At 40.4% G+C, this 25,019-nt stretch overlaps 1 protein-coding gene across 6 annotated transcripts in view; it reads right to left on the bottom strand.

Annotated features, from left to right (window-relative positions):
* The window catches only part of LOC148021225 (linamarin synthase 2-like), a 40,041-nt gene that overhangs the window by 9,831 nt on the left and 5,191 nt on the right, over positions 1 to 25,019 (bottom strand). For 2 of the 6 annotated variants that reach the window (XR_015694692.1, XR_015694694.1), the window contains exons 1-2: positions 16,938 to 22,445; positions 5,767 to 8,330 (exon numbers count right to left, since the gene is read on the bottom strand). Coding sequence is in view for 2 of the 6 variants with exons in the window: in XM_087699056.1 (XP_087555182.1) it covers positions 2,034 to 2,044; positions 5,767 to 6,931 (1,176 nt within the window). In the remaining 4 variants the exon portion in view is untranslated. Of the gene's footprint in view, positions 1 to 1,531; positions 2,045 to 5,766; positions 8,331 to 11,075; positions 14,819 to 16,937; positions 22,446 to 25,019 lie in introns of those variants that run through there. The other 4 variants (XM_087699056.1, XR_015694696.1, XR_015694695.1 and 1 more) reach the window with 4 other exon arrangements.

Below are 25,019 nucleotides of genomic sequence, written 5' to 3'. Positions count from 1 at the left end.
TTACTTCCTCATATACATATGAGTTCAATTCAACCCTCCGACCTTGAATATGCAAAGTCGAATTTACGTGAGCTTCCACAAAAATGAATAGCTTCACGACTTTCAAGTCTTCCAACCACTTGATCCTCTTTAGGTTGGTTTGCAGATAAGCGAACCGGTGTGCAGCTATGTAGTAGATTCCTGAAGACCTAGTCCATCTTCGTTCTATATATAAAGGTGATGGATTATAAATCTGCTCCAGGATGTTCATCATTTCAACTCTCTGCCTATAATGCGGAGAATGCATTGCAGTCATAAACATGATCCGGAACACCAAAAACTTGTTCCACGCTTCATAGTTCTGCAAGACAGTATTGAAGATGAGGAAATGTTTGGACAGCAACAATTTCTTTACTTCATTTTATTGAGATCTTACAAAAACACTTCCGTTGTTGGTCGGCTCTGATACCAACTGTAACGTGTCCGCTAGAATCATCCAGGACACGTCTTAGCAGTCCATCGGAAAGGATGTCTAGAAAACTCCGCCCGGCACTCCCACGGAATGTTATGTTACGGGTTTTGCAATCTAGGTCTTCCCGTGTCTGCCACGTAGCGGAAGTATCCTGGCCGTTCCCACTTAGGATCGACCTGAGTTTGGGTTTTCCTGTTTGGTCATTAGCTAGCAGCAACTAGCGTCAGACCCGAGTGAACTACTTTACGCAGAAACGCCAGGTCCGAAGCGGATTCACGCTGCACTTGGCTCAAAGAGAATGGGAAACGAGAGGGATGCAAGGCTCAACCTCTCTGCCTTAAGGTATAGTCCCATTCCGTTCCCCTAAAACAACGTAAATATGGGTAAGATGTAACTCTAGGTCATCGTTCTCGTTATTCGTTTTAATGATGATGATCATTCCGCTGTTCCTCGAGATTTTTGAGAAAAGTTCCCGGCTAACCGGGACCACCCAGCCGTAGGACGGACCCATGGTCCATCCTCCGCACTTTCCTCGGTTTGTTTTAGTTATGTAATTATCTAACACATTAATTTGACATATAACAAACAGCTTCTTTAATTAACCCTGTTAAGCACTGGTTCCTTCACGTAATCTTATCACGTGACATAGAAAAACAATATCAAACAACTTCTTTATTATCATTTCGTCATTTTATTTTGGAAATACAAGGAGTTCCGCCCGTAGGCTTGTCCATAATCCGCCCGAAGGCTTATCCAGTAATCTGCTAGGGATCACTATTCCAAGCTTCTGCCCGTTGACTAGTATGCGGGCCTCGAGATCCAATCCCGAGTCACGTTAGCCTCTTGTGCAGGACCCGGAAGGCGAGGGATTTACGGCCAGAGCCCCCCCTGGCACCCAAGCGTCCTCCTGCTCCAAGTAGAGCTCAACGGAAAGACCTCTCGCGGCGGGTTCGGTCCACGTTCCCGGCGCGGTCAACAACCCCCTTGGTTAGGGTCAGGCAGGCAGTCGGGGGTAACTGAAGCTGCCTCTCCCTTCAGGCCTTCAACCTGAAGCATTTAGATATCTTTTCATCCTTTAGTTCCTTGAACTGGTGCGCAGATCGGTCGCAGATAGCTCACGTGGTGAATCCCGGAAGGTCCCCAAGAACAAAGTACTCTCCTTTTTAGCACAAAAACCCATGTAAAAGCAAGCACGACATGAGACAAAAGACAAATTGGGTTCAATCTCCCCCATGCCTTGTGTGAGCGCTTCACAAAGCATGTATTTAATGTATATTTCCAATCTTTATGCTCAAAAATAGCCCAATTACAAAAATATGACAAGCTTTTAGCTTTTGAGTTTGCTTTCTACCAAAAATAGGAAAATAAAGCTAATGGACGGTGCCCATAGAGTTTGGCACGCCCAATCTCAATGTCCAAATAGAAATAACATATCCAAGCGCACAAGCGCATACAAAATAATAATAAATAATCGATGTCTCTATAGACATAACAAAATATAGGCGTGGCGCCTATCAAAATATAGTCCAAAGGTCGAAAACCCGCTAGACTCCAATGCTTTCCTCCGCCACTGCTGCTATCTCTACACATCAACTGAAGCATTCACAATCGTTAGTAAAATAACACAATTAAACCGACAAAAGTGAATACCTAGCAGTCTTCAGCTACATAAATAAATCAACTGGTTAGAAATAAATCCTAACCTTAATTTATTACGAGTGCGCACTCTAAACTCATAAACGTTTATTAATTTAATATGCATTTTGCGGAATCACCCGCTATGGAATCACCCATGTACACACTAAATTAATGAAACGCCCGAAAAGGATAGGCGTCCCCATCAACTTCTCGCACAAAGAATCCTCTTTGCGTATGAGCCCCGGTCATCTAAGTTTACGGAATCCACCGTAAAACCTCACGGAATCCACCGTGGAATATGCCTCCTGGCATCATACCCCCGGGGTGGGATAGCAATTGACCTCAATTGCTATTAGCTCAATGTGGAGCTAACAGAGTGGGGAAAGCATTTAAGTCTCTAGCGTGCATCCATTGTGCTTCCTCTACAGGATGGTTCTTAAATTTCACTAGATATCTAGAATACCTTCGGCCAGTTCTAGTGGTCATATAGTCAGTGTCTATAATGGCTTCTGGTTCAAGTATTTCAGTCTCTTCTTCTAGTAAAGGTGGGTTTTCATAGACAGGGTGGATAGGTAATTGTCCTCTAAATGGTCTCAATAAACTAATATGAAATGTATTATGAATTTTCCAATGAGATGGCAATTCTAACTTGAATGCATTGTCATTAATCTTATGAATGATTCTAAATGGTCCGTAGAATCTAGGGGCTAATTTGACAACTGGATGTCTATCTACACTTTGCAGTCTACGCTTTTCTATTCTAAGCCAAACATAATCATCAACTTTGAAATTCATGGCTTGTCTTTTCTTGTTGGCTTGTTTGGTATATGATTGTTGGGCTTTAGCAATCATATCCTTTACTTCATAAAAAATAGTGTTATGCATAACAGCAATATCATCGGCACTTTGTATTCTATTAGACAAAGATGCAACAGGGGTAGATAATCTATGTCCATAAATAACTTCAAAAGGTGCTTTCTTTGTAGATGTGTGCGGTGTATTGTTATATGCAAACTGTAATAAATGTAAATGAGTATCCCATGTCTGAGGTTTAGAGATAGTGTATGCACGTAAAAGATCTAGAATAGTGCTATTTGTGGCTTCTGTTTGTCCATTTGTTTCTGGATGAAATGCAGATGAAAAATCAATCTTTGTGCCTAGATTTGCAAACAGTGTAATCCAAAAATTATTACAAAATCTAGAATCTCTATCTGAAATAATCACTTTCGGCAATCCATGGTTAGTAAAAACAGTTTTCAAAAATAACTGGGCTGCTTGTGATGCTGTTAAAGTTTTCTTACATGCAATGAAATATGCTTGCTTACTAAATCTATCTACAATTGTCCAAATCATGTCATGGTTAGATTTAGTATTTGGTAAGCCAGTAATGAAATCCATAGATATATGTTCCCAAGGTTTAGATGGAATAGATAAAGGCATTAATAACCCATACTGTTTACCATGATGTCTTTTTATTCTTTGACAAATCAAACAGTCAGAAACAAAATTAGATACATCTGCATCCATATGCGGCCAATAAAAATCTTCAGTTAACATGCGTAATGTAGAAATGATACCTCTATGACCTTGATATGGGGGACAATGAATTTCATTCAAAATAAAAGATCGGAATGGAATAGTAACACACAGTCTCTTTTCAAAGAACATGAATCCATCATTATATGACAATGAATCAACAGGAATGAAATTATTTTGAACTAATTTTTGCCAATCAGAATGAAAAGTAATATCCTGGTGATATGTGTCTTTCATAGCAATCAAAGAATCAAAAGATATGATAGAAATGTTGTGAATTGCAGGTCTTCTACTTAATGCATCGGCAACTATATTTTCTTTTCCAGGTTGGTATTGAATGATAGGATGGAAACTTTGAATGAATGAAGCCCATTTGATATGGCGGTCAGAAATTTGGGGTTGGCTAAGTAGATGTCTAATGCTTTGCTGGTCAGTCTTTATCATGAATTCTGAACCCATTAAATAATGCTTCCATTGTTTTAATGCTTGGACAACTGCTAAAAGTTCCTTGTCATAAGTGGAATATTTAAGCTCAGAGGGTTTCAGCTTAGAACTAGAATATGCTATTGGATGGTTGTCTTGCATTAATACGGCTCCTATTCCTGATCCGCTAGCATCGGTCACAACTAAAAAGAATGGTCTGTTAAAGTCAGGCAATTGTAGAACAGGGGCATTGGTTAATGCACGTTTGAGTAAATCAAAGGATTTCTGCTGGTTTTCAGTCCATTGATAAACAATGCCTTTCTTAAGAAGTTTGGTCAGTGGTAAAGCAAGTAATGAGAAATTACGTACAAACTTCCTATAGAAACTAGCAAGACCAAGGAATGAACGTAATTCGTGTACATTTTTAGGAATAGGCCAATGCAATATTGCATCAATTTTCTTAGGATCAACTTTTATTCCTTCTTTTGATACAATATGACCTAGATATTCTATTTCTGTCTTAAAGAATTCACTCTTGTCAGGATTTGCAAACAATTGATTTTCTTTCAGTAATTGAAAAACTAATGATAAATGCTCATAATGCTCTTTTTCACTTTGACTGAACACTAAAATATCATCAAAGAAAACAATCACACAATATTGATATTTTAGAAAAATACGGTTCATCATTCTACTGAAAGTGGCAGGTGCATTAGTTAATCCGAATGGCATGACTAAGAATTCGTAATGGCCAAACTGTGTCCTGAATGCAGTCTTAAATATGTCGGATCTATCTAGCCTCACCTGATGATATCCAGATTTAAGGTCAATTTTACTAAATATAGAAGATCCTTGCAGTTTGTCCATAAGGTCATCGACTCTAGGTATAGGATACCTATTCTTTACAGTGATCTTGTTTAATGCTCGGTAGTCAATACACATCCGATAAGTATTATTCTTTTTCTTGACTAAGAGCACAGGTGCACCGAATGGAGAACTGCTAGGTCGAATTAAACCTCTATTGAGTAATTCTTCAATTTGAGTCTGGATTTCTTTTTGCTCTATTTGATTGTGCCTATATGGGGCTTTGCAAGGTGGTTGTGTGCCAGGTATTAGGTCAATCTTATGGTCTTCTGGACGTGATGGAGGTAAACCTGGTGGTAAGTCTTCTGCAAAACAATCCTTAAAATATGCAAGAAATTCCTTATGCCTAGGGTGCATATGAGTTTCTTTTGCGTGCAATTCATTCACCCAAATGAGATATGATTTAGTATTCTTGCGTAGTGCACGTTTTGCTTGAGTATGCGAAAACAGTGGAAACATATGAGATGCATGCATACCAAATAATGTAATAGATTTTCCTTGAAAATTTATATTCATTGTGTGTGTGGAATAATCTATATTGGGATTATGTTGGTGTCTCCATGGCATTCCTAGAATAATGTCGCTAGACTGTAATGGGACAACTAAGAAATTTCTTCTTTCAATATATGGACCAATTTGAATTTCTAAATTTTGAACTTCTTGTGTGCCATTGTACCTAGTACCTAAAAATGCAGCTTTTATGCGATAGTGCGTAGGTACAGTATGCAATTTCAATTCCTTTACCAATTTTGCTGAAATAAAGTCATGGGTACTACCGTCATCATGCAATATAATTCTTTCTTTTCCATGCACCATACATTTCATAGTCAACAATGAATGTAAAGTAGGCATACCTGGTAGAGTGTCGGAAGTAGTAGTAGGATCATCTTCTTCTTCAGTGAAATCTGGCATATCCTCATGCTCGTCTTCGTCCATAGCTCCAAGGCAGTTGATATGTGCTGATGGCTTCTTTGAATGACAATTTGCTGCGAGATGCCCTGGCTGGTGACACTTGTAGCATACGATGGGCTTGGCTTTGGACACATTATTTGCAATGGCTGGGAGTCTGGGTATATTTGGATTTGCTTGTGAAATAGGCTTAGGATTTGGATTGACAGTGGATGGTAATGCAGGTGGTTTAGGCCAATTCTTGCGGAAAGATGGTGATGAGAAACGACCTGGATTAAACCTTCTGAAATTGGAATTGAATTGTTTAGATCCATAATTACCGTTTACTTGGAATGGCTGTGGTCGTCGATCTCTTCCACGTAACTTATCTTCAGTGTCGTGAGCTAAGGAGATGGCATCTTCAAGGGTAGCAGGCTTGAACATATTCACCTCAGCGTAGTAATGTCCAAGAAGTCCAGACATGTACTTCCGCTTATGTGTCGTCTCTGGTACGTCTTCAAGCATGCGTAGCTGTAAGAGTGCATTCCAAAAACGCTCTGTATACTGTGGAATAGGCTCACGATCGCGCTGTTGAAGTAAATCGCATTGCTTGATAGCCTTCTCATGAAATTGCGGTGGAAGGAAATTTTGCATGAACTTCTTCTTGAAATCTTCCCATGTAGTAGGACATTCTATGCTCTTGCGGACTACAGTCCACCAAAGTGATGCTCTATCTATCAGATGATTAGTAACACACTTGATTTTATCTTTCTCAGGATAAGTTTCCTCATGGAAATAGTCATCAAACTGGCTAATGAATGATAAAACAGTCTTTCCTTCTCTTATGCCATTGAAAGTGCGAAACTTGAAACTTCGTTTACTTATCTTGGATTCCTTGCGAATGGTTTGTGCTTCAAGAGTGGCGTCGATGGTACGGCGAATCAGATCTTCAGCTTGGGGCTCTTCTTTATCAGTGGACGCTCCTTGTAGCTTTGTCAATTGCGCTTGCAAGGCTTGCCTAGCTCTTCGCTCTTCTTCCAATTGCAGCATGATAAGATCCAGCTTTTGTTCCATGGTAGGCTCGGGTAGGTCGTCTTCAGCCATAGGATCATCCATATGTGGGGTAGTCATCCTGTAAAACTCAACAAACCTTTCTCACTCAAAATCAGTTAGCGGGATGAGCGTAGCTCAAATTTGGGGTTACAAGGCTATGTATTTTTGGGTATTTTCTTCTTCAATTTTCAGAAATTCTGAAATATTTCTGTCTCCGTTTGCTGAAAGTACTTCAACGAACTTGCAGATAGGTAAAACAGCTTGCTGCGAACAACTTTCCAGTTCAGAGTTTTTGCAAACGAACAAGTCTTCTATGAGTTTCGAGCGTTAGTCAGTTCTGATTTAGTCTGACTTGCAGAGTTGCAGACTTAGCAAACTTGCAGGGTTGTTGACTTGCTGGACTTAGCCGACTTGCAGAACTTGCAGGACTTGATTCCAAGTGACTTACTGAACTTGACTTCTGGAGCGCAGGACCCGGAGTTTATCGACTTGTCAGATCTGTGTGACTTGCAGAGAAAGCTTAATGATTTAAGCTTTGTATTAAGGATTAAGCTTAGAGAGCTTAATGATTCAACACAGAGACCGCCGTTTTTGATCGTGAGGGGGGGGGCCGTTTTTTTTTCGCGCGTGATTTTCGGAGGCTCCTCTTGCTGATCGATTTGGAGATTTGAAGCTTATAAAGCTTCTTAAGCTTAAGACTAAGCTTTAAGGTAATAACAAACTTGATTATGAAAGATCTTACCTCTGTTTGCAACGACTTGATGAAGAGAATGGATGAGTGGTCCTCCGCCGACAGAGATTGGTCCTTCGCGATCTGACAGTGGAAACAGGGGTTCTTGATCGCCAGAAGTCTGCCTGTATCGACGGTTCGCGACGAGATTGACTGTAGAGGCCGTTTGTTCCTGGAGCTCCGCCTTCGCCCGAGATTGGTAGCGATTGGAAGCCCTTGATCTCTGCTCCGCTCTGATACCACTGGTGCGCAGATCGGTCGCAGATAGCTCACGTGGTGAATCCCGGAAGGTCCCCAAGAACAAAGTACTCTCCTTTTTAGCACAAAAACCCATGTAAAAGCAAGCACGACATGAGACAAAAGACAAATTGGGTTCAATCTCCCCCATGCCTTGTGTGAGCGCTTCACAAAGCATGTATTTAATGTATATTTCCAATCTTTATGCTCAAAAATAGCCCAATTACAAAAATATGACAAGCTTTTAGCTTTTGAGTTTGCTTTCTACCAAAAATAGGAAAATAAAGCTAATGGACGGTGCCCATAGAGTTTGGCACGCCCAATCTCAATGTCCAAATAGAAATAACATATCCAAGCGCACAAGCGCATACAAAATAATAATAAATAATCGATGTCTCTATAGACATAACAAAATATAGGCGTGGCGCCTATCAAAATATAGTCCAAAGGTCGAAAACCCGCTAGACTCCAATGCTTTCCTCCGCCACTGCTGCTATCTCTACACATCAACTGAAGCATTCACAATCGTTAGTAAAATAACACAATTAAACCGACAAAAGTGAATACCTAGCAGTCTTCAGCTACATAAATAAATCAACTGGTTAGAAATAAATCCTAACCTTAATTTATTACGAGTGCGCACTCTAAACTCATAAACGTTTATTAATTTAATATGCATTTTGCGGAATCACCCGCTATGGAATCACCCATGTACACACTAAATTAATGAAACGCCCGAAAAGGACAGGCGTCCCCATCAACTTCTCGCACAAAGAATCCTCTTTGCGTATGAGCCCCGGTCATCTAAGTTTACGGAATCCACCGTAAAACCTCACGGAATCCACCGTGGAATATGCCTCCTGGCATCATGAACAAACAATGCAAACAGTGCTTTCTAAACTATTACAAGCACAATCAATTTCCAGTGGTCGTTTATTTGGCCAACTGTTAAGGAGTGAATCCTTCTCTCCGAATGCATCCAGCATTCGATCTGGGATCAATTGTGATTTGGCAAGAATCTCAAGGGTTTGTTCGTTCACCCTTTTTGTCCTTGAGTTAGGGCCATACCTTGTTAACCCAACTTAACCAATACGTTAGGTTTTATTAATAGTAAATCCTAGCGACCATGTCGCTTTAATTTATTGATTGATCATTTGCGTCCAAGCAAATACCTAACTTCCCTTAACTTGGCAAATTTTCCCAATGAGGGTGATGTAACAGGATGACTACTCATCCCCTTGCAAGTTAAACTTGCGCAAGAACCTGCCAACCTCATTCCAAGGAATGGCAAAACTTTCTTGTGATCAAACCACAAGGCTATGCGACGTTGCAACTTGTTGCACAAGTGTCGCCTCCATTCCAAGAGATCATTTCACCCATTGAATGGTGTTTTCTGGTCAAAGAATTTTGATTAGACTCGAAGTAGGGTTTAGGGTGTCTTCTTACTCACCCCACTCCTAATTGCACTAGACTGACAACGTTCGGTCCTAGGGATTCCAACTCAATCCAAGTTCTAGCACTAGGTCGAATGATCCTTAGGGTAGAAACCCTAGATCACTATTTGCGTGCGTGTCCCATTGGCTCAACTTTCCGGTAAGGTGGGTAGGACCTTTGGGTTTGAGGACTTCGACTTGGCGTCCAAGTACGATACTTGGCTACATCTCGAACGTGCCAAGCCCTAGCTAGTAATTGAGGTTTTTATTGAATCGGCTAGTTATGCCTATACGAAACCCTAACAGTCATGATACCACAAATGACTTGGGGTAAATTGACCTACTTGTCTTATGACAAGGACAATTCTTTCCTAGAGATGATATACTTGATCTAAAGTAGAAAAATAGTTGCAAAATGTTACAATACATGTAAATATGTAATTCATTACTTCCACGCACCATAAGATCCGCAATAGCCCTATCCCTTTTTTGTTAAAGTCAAAAGGCATGATAATTTGAAGAATAACTTACATAGGGCCTACTAGGATTTACATCAAGGAGTAACACCTACAACCTTGTGTCTAAGTATTTGCATTTCATGCTTTTATAAGCCATGCAATCATTCCTAAATGCTACATGATGAAATGAAATTTGCGAAAGTATAAGTGCGACCCTTAGATACAACAACATCGTGAATGAAGTTCATGCAATACTAAGGCAAGTGTCGATTTAATCTAATTGCAAGCATCTTTTCCCATGCAACTTATATAAGATCGGGGTTCTTTTTCATGCCGTGCAAAAGAATTTAACAATTTCCTCATGCGAATCCTAACGAAGGGAGTTATTACAAAAATACTCATTTCCTTCATGACCAATGCACTTAACAATTTCCTCATTAAACCTAGGCAATATGTGGCTTTCCTTTGAAAATGCACGACAAGGCAATTTACTGTTTAGGTCGTAAGATGGATGGACGATTAGCGTTTATATTGAAAATACCAATTTTTTCCCAATTGCATTTAACTTAGGTTAGGTGAATTTGAACATGCACGGTTGCTTCTTAATCCATGGAGTTGTCATGCTTAATGCATTACCTTAGTATGAAATCACAATAGTAAAAACCTGGGTCTGTGGGCTCGGGGAGATGTCCACGTGAATGCTAGGAGAAGAACCTCCCGCAGGCGCGCCTTGCGACTTCTTGGGAGCCATCGTTAGCATGCTTACGGACTTCCGGTTTGCCTTTACCCTTACGCGATCGATGAGTCTTCTCCAACCGTTGCGAGCAGCTTCAAGATCTTTCCCCCTTTTCCCTCGTACGTCGGAGATTCCTTCCAAAGCGCGGATCCTTGAGAGTACCGGGCTTGCGGGTTTTGGGCTTATGGAAGGTCCGGTTTTTAAAACCGAAAAGCCCGCGTAGGACCAAGGCTTATGGCCTTATCCTTAGAAGCTTCTTAAAGAAGCTTCTGGAGATCAGCACGACGTCGTGGGAGGCCCAATGAAAGGCGTCGAGGACTTGATGGCGATGGCGAGGATGGGCGGCGGCCTGGTGGTCTCCAGCAAGGCGGCGGGGACCTTCTTCTCTCCTAGCGTCGACAGCACTCCACCCTCCAACACGGCGATGGCAACAGCCGTCTGTCCTTTCCTCCTCCTCTTCAACACCTTAGCGGGTGTTTATATAGGCATGGGGGGAGAGAGAAGGGCTCCACCACGTGGCCCCCTGCATGGGTTCCCCCCCTCCCCATGCAGCCCACGTCTCCACCAAGTCCATCCCCCCACACTCCCTCTCCTCCAGCCGTGCATCGGCTGGGAAAAAGGGGTTTAAAAAAAAAATATATTGCCTTGATAATATTCAATTTGCCCCTCCCAAGAGGGTGTTTACGTGCGATTTGTGGGTTTGAATCCCCGGGTTTGCTTTGCCAATGCGGAGGTCCCGATTTCTCGCGTGCAGGTCACAGATTACATTGCCGGAAATTCCAATATGAAAGATAACCTTTGCACGAGGTTTACGCCGTGTGCGGGAAATCAATATTCACGGGTGGGAATATTACAGATGAGTCCATCTCGTTCTCAAAGAATTCTTGGACTCTTATATTTCCATCATTGTTACCCGATGCTGGCTTCTCTACATGCTCCAAGCTTTCGGTGGCCTCTACCCCTTGTAATATCGACCCCTCTATTTGCATATTATCCTCATCTATGCCAGAACGTCACTTTGATCATATACTCTTGCACTTCGGGGAGCTGAAGATATAACATACCACCATCGAGGTTGTCGAGGGTTTGGATAGAAAATTGCATGTTCACAATCATGTACAAGAGAGATTTAACTATTGTGACATGTACCATGTCATAATACAATTAAAAAACACATGAGTTCATGCACCTGTCCACAATGGGGTGAGCAACACAAACGTGTCCCAAAAATTTGTCCATTTTTTTCGGAATCTATTTCGAGAAATCTAGATGAACCTCATCGAACTGTTGCTTCAACTCCTTCAAGTACCACTTTCAACCACTGCACATCGAATAGGATCATGGAGAAGCTACGGTAATCCACCGTGACAATACTTTGCAAGTTCCCAAAATACTCCATCTCATCTATAACCGTGTTTGGATCCATTGCTTGTCGTCGGCTCTCTTGCTCGAACCTTGTCATGATACCACAATCTGTTGTGGAGCACATTTTGCCAATATGCTCCACGCGAAAATGTCGTCCGCGCGACCATGCTGCACTATATATTTTGTAATGTACATTGAAACACTCAATTAGTTGTCGCATATAAAATATAGATTTGACAAACCCTAAATACATCATCACCTTTGGACTACATGCCTTCGAGAATTCCCACTTCTCGGTTGAGACCTCTGCACCTTTGCGAGACGCTGCGGTCATAGCTCCATGCAACCATCGTGTTGACATAAACCACGGCATCTCCTCCACGCCCTCGGGATATCAAATCGATCGATCGCGCGTATTATGTCGAAATTCAGATCGCGCTTTCTCTCGATCTTTCCTAGCTTGCTGGTACCTAGCAAGCCACGTCTCCATGGAGGCATGGTGCAACATACAAAAGCGATTCACTCTCTCCTCCATTGCAGCATCCATTCTTTTTTCTATCCCATTTTCAACCACCACATCTCCGATCAGTCTATCATCATCCTTCAGTGACCATAGCATACTGTTGTTTGAATCCACCGTTGGAAGCCATTGTGAAATATGCACTAGTGCCTTAGATACCAACCAACCTTCAGCCATGCTACCTTCTGGCCTAGCTCGTTGTCGCACAAAGCTTTTTAGGGTTTTCATGAAGCACTCCCAAAAGAACATCCATCAGGGATGGATAGGTCGAGTAATCTCCACTTTATCTACAAGATCTACAAGAAGGTGGATTTGTATTGTGAGCATGCTAGTAGGCAAGTATTTCTCAAAGAGACAGACTGTCTCCACTGCTCCCCGCCTCACGGATTCAATAGAGGATATCTTAATCTCCTTATGTGAGATCCATTATACTAAAGTTGATAACCTATAAATGTCCCCGCCTATTTCTGGTGTAAGGCATCCTGCGATCGCGATTGGAAGTACAAACTGCCACAAATGAGAAAGCATTATGAACAACGACTACACTCTAAATAGAAAAATACGCTGGCCACTTACAATCCATTCGTAGTACAAACCTAACATATCTTATGCCAATCATGGAATTTTAGCCCTGATAATTGGTCGTCTTGGAAAAACACAGACTTGAGAGAATGCATGATACCCATCGGAGTGCGAATAGACTTGACTATTTTCTTCACAATGTGCTCTTCTTTAATGGACAAGACCCAAGGAGCGTGAGGTAGCTGCAAGCGACCATCAGCACTCGACTACGGCCAAAGCACCTCCATCTTGCCTACCTCCTTCAAATCCATTCGTGCCCCTATAGTGTCTTTCTTTCCTGTGATGTGATCCCATAGCAAGCTGCCTACGTTCTTGAAGATATGCATGGGATCCAACAAGTGGTTGATCTGTAATTTTGTCCAATATGGCAACTCGTAGAAAACTGAGAACTGTCACATTTCGTTTGGATGTGACTCCATGTGGACCATTTTCAGCTCATACCAGCTTTGGGCGTTCATACGTATTGAAGGTCCTCTAAGAAAATCTTCCCTGAGTTCATGACCCTCTGGCAAGAAAGTGGTGTATCCTTGATATACCATCTTCTTCATGGTTTGTGACCTTCGGGAGTCTAACTGTGGCCTGCACAATGGATATGCATGATAACCCGAGGTAACCAGACATGTCCCAACACCTCTATCCAGTGAATACAAATTTGAACGAGCTATGAAAGATATTACCAACGAGAAGGGAAGCCTACTTACCTGAGTACTCTCCGAATCCTGGAAAGTCATGCATCGTCCACATGAGAATGACTCAAATATTGGTGGACCGTCGACCATCGCACTTGCACATATCTTGCATGGTGACCCCCTCCTCCCACAAAATCTTAAGCTCATCGACTAATGGACGAAGATACACGTCCATATTTTTGACTTTGTAGCAACCGAGAACGAGTAAGCTAAGGATGAGATGTCCTTTCTTCGTAGAAATCCATGGAGGGATATTGTAGTTGACGAGGACCATAGGCCACACACTATAAGAAGTTGAGCGCAGACGGAATGGGTTCACGCCATCCATTGCAAGATCGAGTCGAAGATTTCTTGGCTCTCAGGCAAAGCCTGGGAAGGTAGAGTCAATGTGGCTCCATGCGCGTGAATCTGCTGATATTCGTTAAACTCCATCTATGGACCTATTCTACGCATGCCACATTGTCAAACTCGCCATGCTCGACGTTCGAAACATGTGGTTTATGCCAGGGATAAGTGGGAAGTGTCTAAGAACTTTTTGAGAGATGGTTTGCCTTGCAAGTCCTGTCGATACATGTGAGCACCACACTTTGGACATGTCTCCATAGTCTCGTATTTTCCTCGAAATAGTATGCAATCGTTGATACATGCATGGATGCTGTTGTAGTCCATGCCAAGCTTTTGTAAAATATATCGTACATCATCACGAGACTCAGGCATAGTATTTGCAAGCGGTAATATATGATACTTCACTAACCTGAAAGAGATCATAAAACACCTTGAAAAATTACAAATGTTTTTAATGATAGTGCCGAAAAGAAATCAACAAAGCGTACGTACAAGGTGCCTGATCAACTCAGTCACACTCGCATCACTCCACCCGTATTTTGCTTGCACACTTAGGAGTGCAAGCAGTGTCTTCAGGCGAGATACTCAACACCCATCATATAATGGTATGGATGCTTGCTCTCTAAGCGAATCAGAAGTCTTGACATCCATGGGCATCAATGCATTGATCATTGCCTCCTCCATCTCAGGCTCCAAGATTGTAGGTAAGTCTCGAAGGCTACATGTCTCCTCTGGTATTGACGGTATCGATTGGGTAGTACCTTCTAACTGGTGGATTGGCTCAGGCACTCTATCCATCGCACGCCCACGAACTCTTCTAACTAGCCGCAAAGGGTGCACTCCTCCTTGGGACGAGATGTGACCTCCCCCCTGGATAGAAAATTTGCCAACCACACCAAATCTTTTTATATATGGTATTCAATTAGCTTGCGAATACAATGCATGATTGATATAAAATTTTCTTATCGTTTGCTCAAAATCTAAGATTTCCTGATCAATGATCTCAGATCAAAGCATCGTACATATTTTATAGGCAATCTATGTTTTCGTCTAATTGCCAGCTTACAATATTGAGAGCAAGGACATGGGACACGCTGATTAAGATACGCCTTGCGATCTTGAACATCACAACCTTCATCATTTTCCATTTTGTCTACGTTACGACAAACAATTTGTTTTTGTTCTCATTCTTTTTTTTCTTTCTTAAATTGTTTGAGAAGGGATTTCTTCTCCTGTAACTCAGTGAAAATTAACGTATGTAAAGTCTCCACCCACCCACAAATTAACGTATGTCAGAGTGTTTCCCGTCTTGTGGTATTGCATCGGACCTCTTCGGACCTTGCCACCACTCTCTCTTTGTTTTTTATCCATTCATTCTCTCCTCTCCTTCCATCTCTCTCTCTTTTTCTCTTTGTTTATTATGTTGTATGTTTATTCCCTCTCTCTCGTTCCTTCTTCCTTTTTCTCTTCCTCCCCCTCTCTCATTTCCTTTAACAACAACAATAACAACAACAACTACTACTACTACAATGACAACAATAAACAAAAAAAGAAGAAAAAACTACTACTCCTACCACTACTACTACAACAACAACAAACAAGAAAACTAAACAACAATAAACAAGAAAACAAAAAAACTATTACTACAACAACAACAAACAAGAAAACCACTACTACTACTACAACCATGACTATGACGACTACGACTATGACAAACCACTACCACTACCACTATAATAAACAAAAAAAGAAGAAAAAACAACAACAAATATAACTACAACTACTACTACTACTAGTACAATAACAATAAACAAGAAAAGAAGAAAAAACTACAACAACAACAGTTACAACAACAATAACAACAAAAAACAAGAAAACAAAACAACAATAAACAAGAAAAGAAAAAAACCTACAACTACTACAATAACAACAAACAAGAAAACTACTATTACTAGTACTACAATTACGACTACGACCATGACCACGACTACGACTACCATAACAACTCTCTCTCTCTACCATTACCACTACCACTACAATAAAAAAGAATAGAAAAAAAAACAAGAACAACTACAACAACAATAACAACAACAACAACAAACAAGAAAGAAAAAAAAACTACTACTACTACCACTACTACAACAATAACAAACAAGAAAACTAAACAAGAAAAGAAAAAAAAAACAACAACAAACAAGAAAACCACTACTACTACTACTACTACAACCATGACTACGACTACGATTATGACTACCACAACAACAAACCTCTACCACTACAATAAACAAGAAAAGAAGAAAAAACTACCACAACAACAACAACAAACAAGAAAATGAAACAACAAAAAACAAGAAAAGAAAAAAAACTACTACAACAACAACAACAACAACAAATAAGAAAACTACTATTACTACTACTACAATCATGACTACGACTACCACAACAACAACAAACTAGAAGAGAACAAATTAAATAATAACTAGTACTATCACTACCACTACCACTACTACTAACACGACTACCACAACAACAACAAATAAGAAAATAAGAAATTAAACAACAACTAACACTACTACTCCTGCTCTCGCTACCACTACCACTACCACTACCACTACCATAATAACCATAACCACAAAAACAAAAAATAAGAAAATAAGAAATTAAACAATAACTACCACTACCGCTACTACTACTATGACTACCATAACAACAATAAACAATTAAAAAAGAAAAGAAGAAATAAAACAACAAAAACAATAACAACAACCTCTCCCTCCTCCCTCTCCCTCCCTCTCCCTCCCCCTCTCTTTCTCTCTTTCCCTATTATGTTTAATGTTTTCTCCCCCTCTCTCTCGTTCCTTCTTTCCTTTTCTCTCTTTCTCTCCCTCTCTCATTTCCTCTCCCTCTCTCAATACACATGATTTTTAACAAAAACAAGTAAAAGAAAAATAGAAAAAGAAACAAAAGCAGAAAGGAACAATGCACTCACCGTAAAGGCCCAAGGATGGATTCGGCAACTCCTCTTCGCGACAACAGCTCCTCTTCGCCCTCTATACACTTCCTCCTCTTCTTCGTGAACGGCGGCGACGGTAGTGAGAAGCTTTCCTTCTCCCTCTTTCTCTCCCTCTCTCTCTCAAATGCAAAATGAAGTTTGCTCTCCCTTTCGCTCTCTCTTTCGTTTGTTTGCACAAAATAACGCACTCAGGTTTCGGCCCACATTTTTTCATCCAAGCACCGTCGCTATTTGCGTCACATTTTTTACGCTAATAGCGACGCTGCTATTTTGCGTTAGAAAGCGGGGTCGCTATGCCTCCATATCCTTATAGTGTATGGATGAGAAGAGTATGTAGGTGTAGGGGTCAATATTGTGGAGGGTGGAGGCCAAAGAGAGAGCTTGGAGCATGTAGAGGAGGCAAACATGAGTAAGGGTGACAAAGAGACAGGAGGCAAGGAATTCTTTGAGAATGAAGTGGACTCCTCCTTCTATGGTGACCTCTCTAAAGACCTTTGAGTGTACACAAAGTTGTGCCAAGAGATTGACATGGGACCATAGGCTATCATATTTATATCCGTCTACTCAATTAATTGATTATTCACTTTTAAGGGTACTTTAGAATATGCATTTTAATTATCATCATTTATTTATAGTTATATTATCGTGCTTTACCTATATCTTTATATTGATCATGCTAACATTATTTTTTATCTATACAGGTTACCTTTGACAATACTTGGAGAGCAGAATGAGTCGAGGGATGAGCGATGAGGAGTTACAGAAGATATTGACACATATGTCTCCAAATCAAATGGCCCGATTTAGAAATATGGTAGACTAGGAGCTTTCTCGGACACTATCGAGCGGTTCTGCGAGATCTACTTTCCTGACACAATTTTTTTCTCTCTCTAACTGTCGCTATTAGCATTGCTAATTTCTCTACACTCATCACTACTATCATTGCTATCTATGATGATTTTATAGAGACGTATCGACACTTTTAGTGGCGATGGGGATACTTTGTTTTATGAACATTTGTGTCACTTTGAACATCGGTATGAGGCCCATAACTTGTAGTGTTTCACATATAAAGTAAATCCTTACTTTGTAAGTATGATTATCAATGAAGAAAATATAATACCTGCAACCACTCTTTGTAAGACCCCATATTAGGATGTATCAGTTCAAGTGGCTTCTTGCATAATATATGCTTTTTATGTGGAAATGTATGCCTTGCTTGCTTTCCAAGTTAACATACTTCACATACTTTGTGCACTAGACCAACTCTAAACCTAGGCAAGCCATCCACAATCTATTTTTTTTGCATGTCTTTCAACACCTGCATTTTTATATGACTAATTCTCTTATGCCAAATTTTAATATCACCCAGAACACTTGAACCTTGGGCAAACATGGTAGCATCCATTTTAAGAAAATTTAAATCAAGAGTAAACAATTTGCTAGTATGTTTTCCTTTTGCAATGAACCTATAATTATTTTTTAGATCTTCTACTACATAATAACCATCAAATGTGAATTGAACCTGTAAACCATGTTCTATCATATCTGACAAATAAAAACTAAATTTTTAATAATATTTGGTACATGCAACACATCAACCAAGTACTTAATTTTTCTCTCTTGCATACTGAAAGGAATATTTCCAATATGAGTAATGGGGTGAGCTACATCATCCCCTATCTTCACATAGCCTGTAGACTCTAGACTCTACATCTCTCTGAACCACTCTTCATATGAGAAGTCATATGGTTAGTATCAAGATTGTGGGAGAGAAGGAAGGAGTCTCACTTGTAGCATTCTTGCTTGCACGATGGGGGAATACACACACAGGTAGAGGCTGAAAATAATTTCCTCTTCTTAGTTGTGTAAGCCAAAAGAACTCTAGTATAAGGAAATAGAAGAACCCTATATATGGGTCTCAAACCAAACTCAACTAACTAAGGTGGCATACTAACTGAGCCACGAACTAGAGTAGATAAGGATAGCTGTCATCTAGCTATTATTCATGGGCGGTGTACCAACCGCATCTGCAACTAACAAGTCGGTGACATAAATGCATAATGGTCACCCTGCCATATCACGAGTGGAGCTTGATATCTCAACACTCCCCCTCGAGCTCAATCCCAATTCCTACACACCAAGCAGGTCTTTGATCTTGTGCAGCTTCTCTGCGCCCAATGCCTTTGTAAATATGTTAGCTACCTGATCCTCTGTGCTGACATAAACTAGATCAATAGGACCTAGTAAAACCCTCTCCCGCACATAGTGATAATGCACCTCAATGTTCTTTGTTCTAGCATGATAGACTAGGTTATTTGCCAAGTGTATACTACTCATGTTGTCACAATAAATGACAATTGGCCCATCTATAGGCTGATGCATATCATAACTTAGCTTATTCAACCAAGCTACCTCACATGCAGCCATTGCTGCATCCCTGTACTCAACCTCCGTGCTCGACAAGGCAACTGTAGGCTATTTCTTGCTGCTCCAAGTGACTGCAGCACTTCCAAAAGAGAACACATATCCACTGGTAGATCGTCTATCAGAAATACTACCAGCCCAATCACCATCAATGTATCCATGCAAGTGTATCTGAACCCCAGTCTCATAAAATAGTCCATACTGCAATGTGGATTTCATAGACCTGAGTATACGTCTAGCCGCATCCAAATGCGGTTTCCTTGGAGCCTGCATAAACTGACTTACCAATCCAATAGCATAGCTCAAATCTGGCCTGGTAATAGTCATATAAATCAAACTTCCTACTATGCGTCTGTACATAGTAGGGTCTTCGAGAAGCTCACCTACATCTGCGCTCAACTTCACATTCTGCTCCAAAGGAACTGAAATAGGCTTACAGCCTGTCATCCCATATTTGGATAGCATGTCCAATCCATACTGCCTTTTCAAGAGCCATATCCCACTTGGTGATCTAATCACCTCAATGCCCAAGAAATAACGCAGCTCTCCCAAATCCTTCATCTCAAACTTCTGCTTCAATAGCATTTTCACATGAAGGATATCTTCATCACTATCAGCTGTCATAATCAAATCATCAACATAAATGACAAGTAGCATAATACCTTTCTTTGCTTTTCTCACATAAAGTGAGAAATCTGCCTTGGAAATCTGAAAGCCAATAGTGACAAGATACTGTCCTATCTTGTTAGACCATGCTCTAGGTGCTTGCTTCAAGCCATACAAGGCTTTCTTCAACCTGCAAACAAACTCAGGATGAACAGCATGCACATAACCAGGTGGTTACTCCATATAGACCTCTTCTTGCAAATCACCATGCAAGAAGGCATTCTTTACATCCATCTGATGTAAAGACCATCCCTTTGATGCAGCCATAGCAATGACTACTCTTACGGTTGCCATCCTTGCAACCGGACTGAATGTTTCTTCATAATCAATGCCATATGTTTGTGCATACCCCTTGACTACTAATCTTGCCTTGTATCTATTCACAGAACCATCTGCATTGTGTTTCACCTTATAAACCCACTTACAACCAATTGCATTCTTATCTTTAGGCAAAGGTACCAATTCTCATGTAGCATTTGCTTCCAAGGCATCCATTTCTTCATCCATGGCTTTCTCCCATTTTTCTTCTCCCATGGCTTGCTCAAAAGAAGTGGGTTCAGGTTCCTGTATCACTTTGACCATATAGGCATAGTGAATAGTTGTAAATCCATCATATTTCAGCCTATCCACAGGATACCTAGCTCTGATAGACCTGCACAAAGTAGGTTCACTCCCAGGTGCTCTCAAAACATCCCTGGTCTTCCTTACTCCAGGTGTAACAATAGAAGGAATACCCAACTCATCATCAATGCTCTGTTCTGAGCCACTGGATTCACCATCCACATAAGAGTGACCTGCATTCACATCAAACATGGGCTGATCTACCTTCTCTTTTCCTTTTCGTGAAACCTGCATACCACTACCTGCATTGTTTTGAGGAGATTCTCCTGATCTCAATCTGCCTGTCCATGGTGAAGAATGTGAACCACTGCTAGAGGACACTTCAGGTCCACTAATATTTTGTGAGTGGTGCTGTGAATTCTGTGCAGCAATAGCATTTTGTGCATCTACATCATCAATCACATTTACTGGTTTATACCAGCTACTCATCTCATCAAAAACAACATCTCTGCTCACTGTAAACTTACGAGTAGAAGGGTTATAGCATCTATACCCTTTCTGTTGCAGAGAGTAACCAATAAAGATGCACTTCTCAGCTTTTGGATCCAACTTGGATCTTAACTCATCTGGCACATGGACATAGGCAATGCAACCAAAAAATTTCAAATGAGAAATATCTGGTTTCCTACTAGTATACCTCTCCTTTGGAGTCATCCCATGTATTGCTGCAGTGGGAGTCCTGTTCATTATGTAGACTGTTGTAGCAACTGCTTCAGCCCAGTAAAAATCTGGCAAGTCTTTTTCGTTGAGCATGGCACGAGATACCTCTCCAATATGCCCATTTTTCCTTTCTACAATTCCATTTTGTTGTGGGGTATGACTGCATGAATATTGCTACTTTATGCCATGCTCCTGCAGAGGAACCTTCCAAACTCATTTGAGAGGTACTCTCCCCCTCCATCTGACCTTAGGCATTTTATTTGTAGGCCTGTTTCTTTTTCAACCATAGCTTTAAGAGTTTTGAAATGCCCAAACACTTCACTTTTCTTTTTCATAAAATATACCCAAACTTTTCTACTATAGTCATCAATAAAAGTGACAAAATAATGACAACCTCCAATAGATGCAGTTTTAGTAGTCCACACATCAGAGTGGATTAATTCCAATGGCATCTTACTCTCTTGAACATGTCTAGGAAATGGTTTCCTTGTCTATTTTCCAAATTGACAGGCTTCACATACCTTATGCATTTCTGTAACCTTGAATTTAGGCAATCCTGCAACGATATTTTGGGCTTGCATTGATTTAAGTCGATGTACATTAATATGACTAATGCGTTTATGCCAGATATCAATATCTGCAACTACACCGGTTCCATGTGCAAACATTGCTGTACTCAATTCAGGCATGTCTGCTTCCAATGTAAACATTCTGCCTTTCTTCTTTCCTTTTGCTATCAAGCGACCTTTATTTTTCATATCCTCAATAAAGCATCCATGAGAATTAAATCTAACCTGCAAGCCCTGCTCAACCATTTGACCAACAGAAACCAGGTTCTTGGTGATATTGGGGACATGAAATATATCCGACAGGTATTTCTTTTTCCCATCCTGCATAGACAAATGAATTTTTCCAATCTGCACAATAGGATGTACAGTATCATCACCAGTCTCCACAAATCCGGGTTTTTCCATTTTCCTTGCATCCTGCATCCATTCTGCATGACCTATCATGTGGTTTGATGCACCTGAGTCAACATACCACACATCGTTGCTTTCTTCTGCACTTGTCACAGAATTGGTCATGTGCTATACCATAAACAAGTGCTCATTTCTGTCATCACCTTGTCTACTAGAAGATGCATAATTCCCTTGTTGCAATTTTCCATTCATAATGTCATTCTACTTTTTATAGCAGTTTTTAGCCATATGACCCATTTTACCACAGTAGTAGCATTCAACATTGCTGTTTGTATTTTGGCCTCTTTGCCAGCCACCACGACCTCTTTGGCTCCCCCTGCCTCTAGAGTTACCAGGTCCTCCTCCATAGGACTGGTTTTCTTAAGTTTGCTGCATATTCTGATTTCTACCACGACCTCCAGATCGGCCTCCTCTACCTCTGCCTCTACCTCTTCCAGCATTTGAGCAGAAGACAGCTTCTTTTGAAGTTCCTCCTGAAGAAGATGCACCACCATTTCTTTGCTCCTCAGAAATTAGAAGAGCAATCAACTCCTTAAAATCAGGAAATCTTTCATAGACGAAAATGGATGTTCGGAACTGTGCATAATCCTTTCCTAGACCATTCAAGGTCACAGAAACTAAATCATCATCTTTCACTGGTGACCCAATGGAAGCAAGTGCATCTACAATCTTCTTCACCTTCATGTGGTAGTCATTGATGCTCATATTGTCTGTTTGCACATTGTGCAACTCTTGCTTGAGCTGCATTTTCATGGCTTGCATATTTGTGCTATACATTTTTGACAAAGTATCCCATGCCTCCTTTGGCATACTTGCATCCTGAATATGCACAATCATAGAGTCTGAAATACTGATAGACAGCCAGTACATAACTTTTCTAGCTCTCTCATGCCATCCTTTAAATGCCTGCATTTGTTGTTGATTGGGAACATCAGGAAGAATTGGTTCTTCTTCATTTCCTGCAATGAATTCCCAATATCCTTTTCCCATAAGGAAATTTGTCATTCTAAACTTCCATGCTTGGAAGTTGTTCTTGTCAAGCTTTTCAGTGACAATCTGTGAAAGAGAATCAGATGCCATTACGGAACACTACAAAGAATTCTGTCACTGCAAAAAACACAGCTTGAGCCTCACAAGGGTAAATGTGCAAAATTGACAAAAGTGGTATTTGACCACACAGTCACTTCCTAGTGACGATTTTGCATCAACAGGCAACAAGGATGATTCTATAACTCCCAATGTCTCTGCACATAAGCATACGATGCAATTTCTACAGTAACTTTTCATCGACCTGTAGAACAATGGTTGCACAACAAAAAACAGGGCCTTTTCTTGAGTGCGTGCGGAAAAATTTCCCCTCCAAAACAGGCCCTGAAATGGCCTCAAATTAAAAAAAAACTCTTGCACTTTTCGGCTGTGCTACCTGCAAAGACTTGCTCCCAAACTCGAAAAATGAAAGCAACACTGGTCCTCTTACCAGAACGCCGCGAACTTGGTTTGCTTTCTTGAGCTCCTTACCATGAACCAGGCTCTGATACCATGTCAAGATTGTGGGAGAGAAGGAAGGAGTCTCACTTGTAGCTTTCTTGCTTGCACAATGCGGGAATATACACACACAAGTGGAGGCTGAAAATAGTTTTTCTCTTCTTAGTTGTGTAAGCCAAAAGAACTCTAGTACAAGGAAATAGAAGAACCCTATATATGGGTCTAAAAAAAGGTGGCATACTAATTGAGCCACGAACTAGAGTAGATAAGGATAGCAGTCATCTAGCTATTATTCATGGGCGGTGTACCAATCACATCTGCAGCTAATAAGTCGGTGACATAAATGCACAACGGTCACCCTGCCATATCACGAGTGGAGCTCGATATCTCAACAATTAGAGGTACCTAAATCTACCTACCATAAATCATTCATTGATGAACCATCAGTAGTCATAGTATTCATGAAGTGTTGCATAACAAACACGTGAAGCTTTTGCATTCATCTCCAAGTCTATCTAAGCATGCACTACAACTATCATATTAATAGATCCAAGAGCTTCCATAACACATTTGATCTTCAACATATAATCATTAATGGAAATGTTTCCTCTATTCACTTCATTTAGCTCTGACTTGAGCTACAGTTTTTTGGGCTTTTTATTTACTTCGAATAGCCTTGCCAAATTCTTCCATGCAATGAAAAATATTTTAAATTCCTCCAAATGGCCTATTATGCTATCTTTGGCAATAGCAAACAGCCAATACATAACTTTACTCTATGTCTACTCCCAATCTTTCTTAGCCTTTAACTATTTTGAAATAGCATTTCATGTAGAAACTTTAGGTACTACAGCCATGTCTCCTTCAATGTAATTTCAAACGCCTTTTTTTTTCAAGAAATTCATCATCTTGAACTTCTATATATGATAATTGTTATTATCAAGCTTCTTGTTGAGAATCTAGTTGAAGCTATTAGACATTTTGACAAAATTCAAAACCTTGTAAAAACTTATAATGTGCAAGCAAGCTGAAAATCTTTTTCTTTTTCTTTCTTCTTCTTCCACACAAAAGAACTAAGTCTCCAACATGATAGGAAGACTAATATGAAAACATACCACAATGTATATACATGTGGTCAAAGTGTGAACCCGCTAGGAAAGAAGAGGTTGCTCAATAAATGTGCCATAACTAAGGATGGACTACATGAGTTGAGTCCAGA

Source organism: Lygodium microphyllum, chromosome 18 (assembly GCF_053477565.2).
Source record: "Lygodium microphyllum isolate KBCC chromosome 18, Lygodium_microphyllum_v1.1.10, whole genome shotgun sequence".
Taxonomy (NCBI): Eukaryota; Viridiplantae; Streptophyta; class Polypodiopsida; order Schizaeales; family Lygodiaceae; genus Lygodium; species Lygodium microphyllum.
The sequence above is the reverse complement of the archived record's forward strand: the minus strand, read 5'-3'. Positions and strand labels throughout refer to the sequence as shown.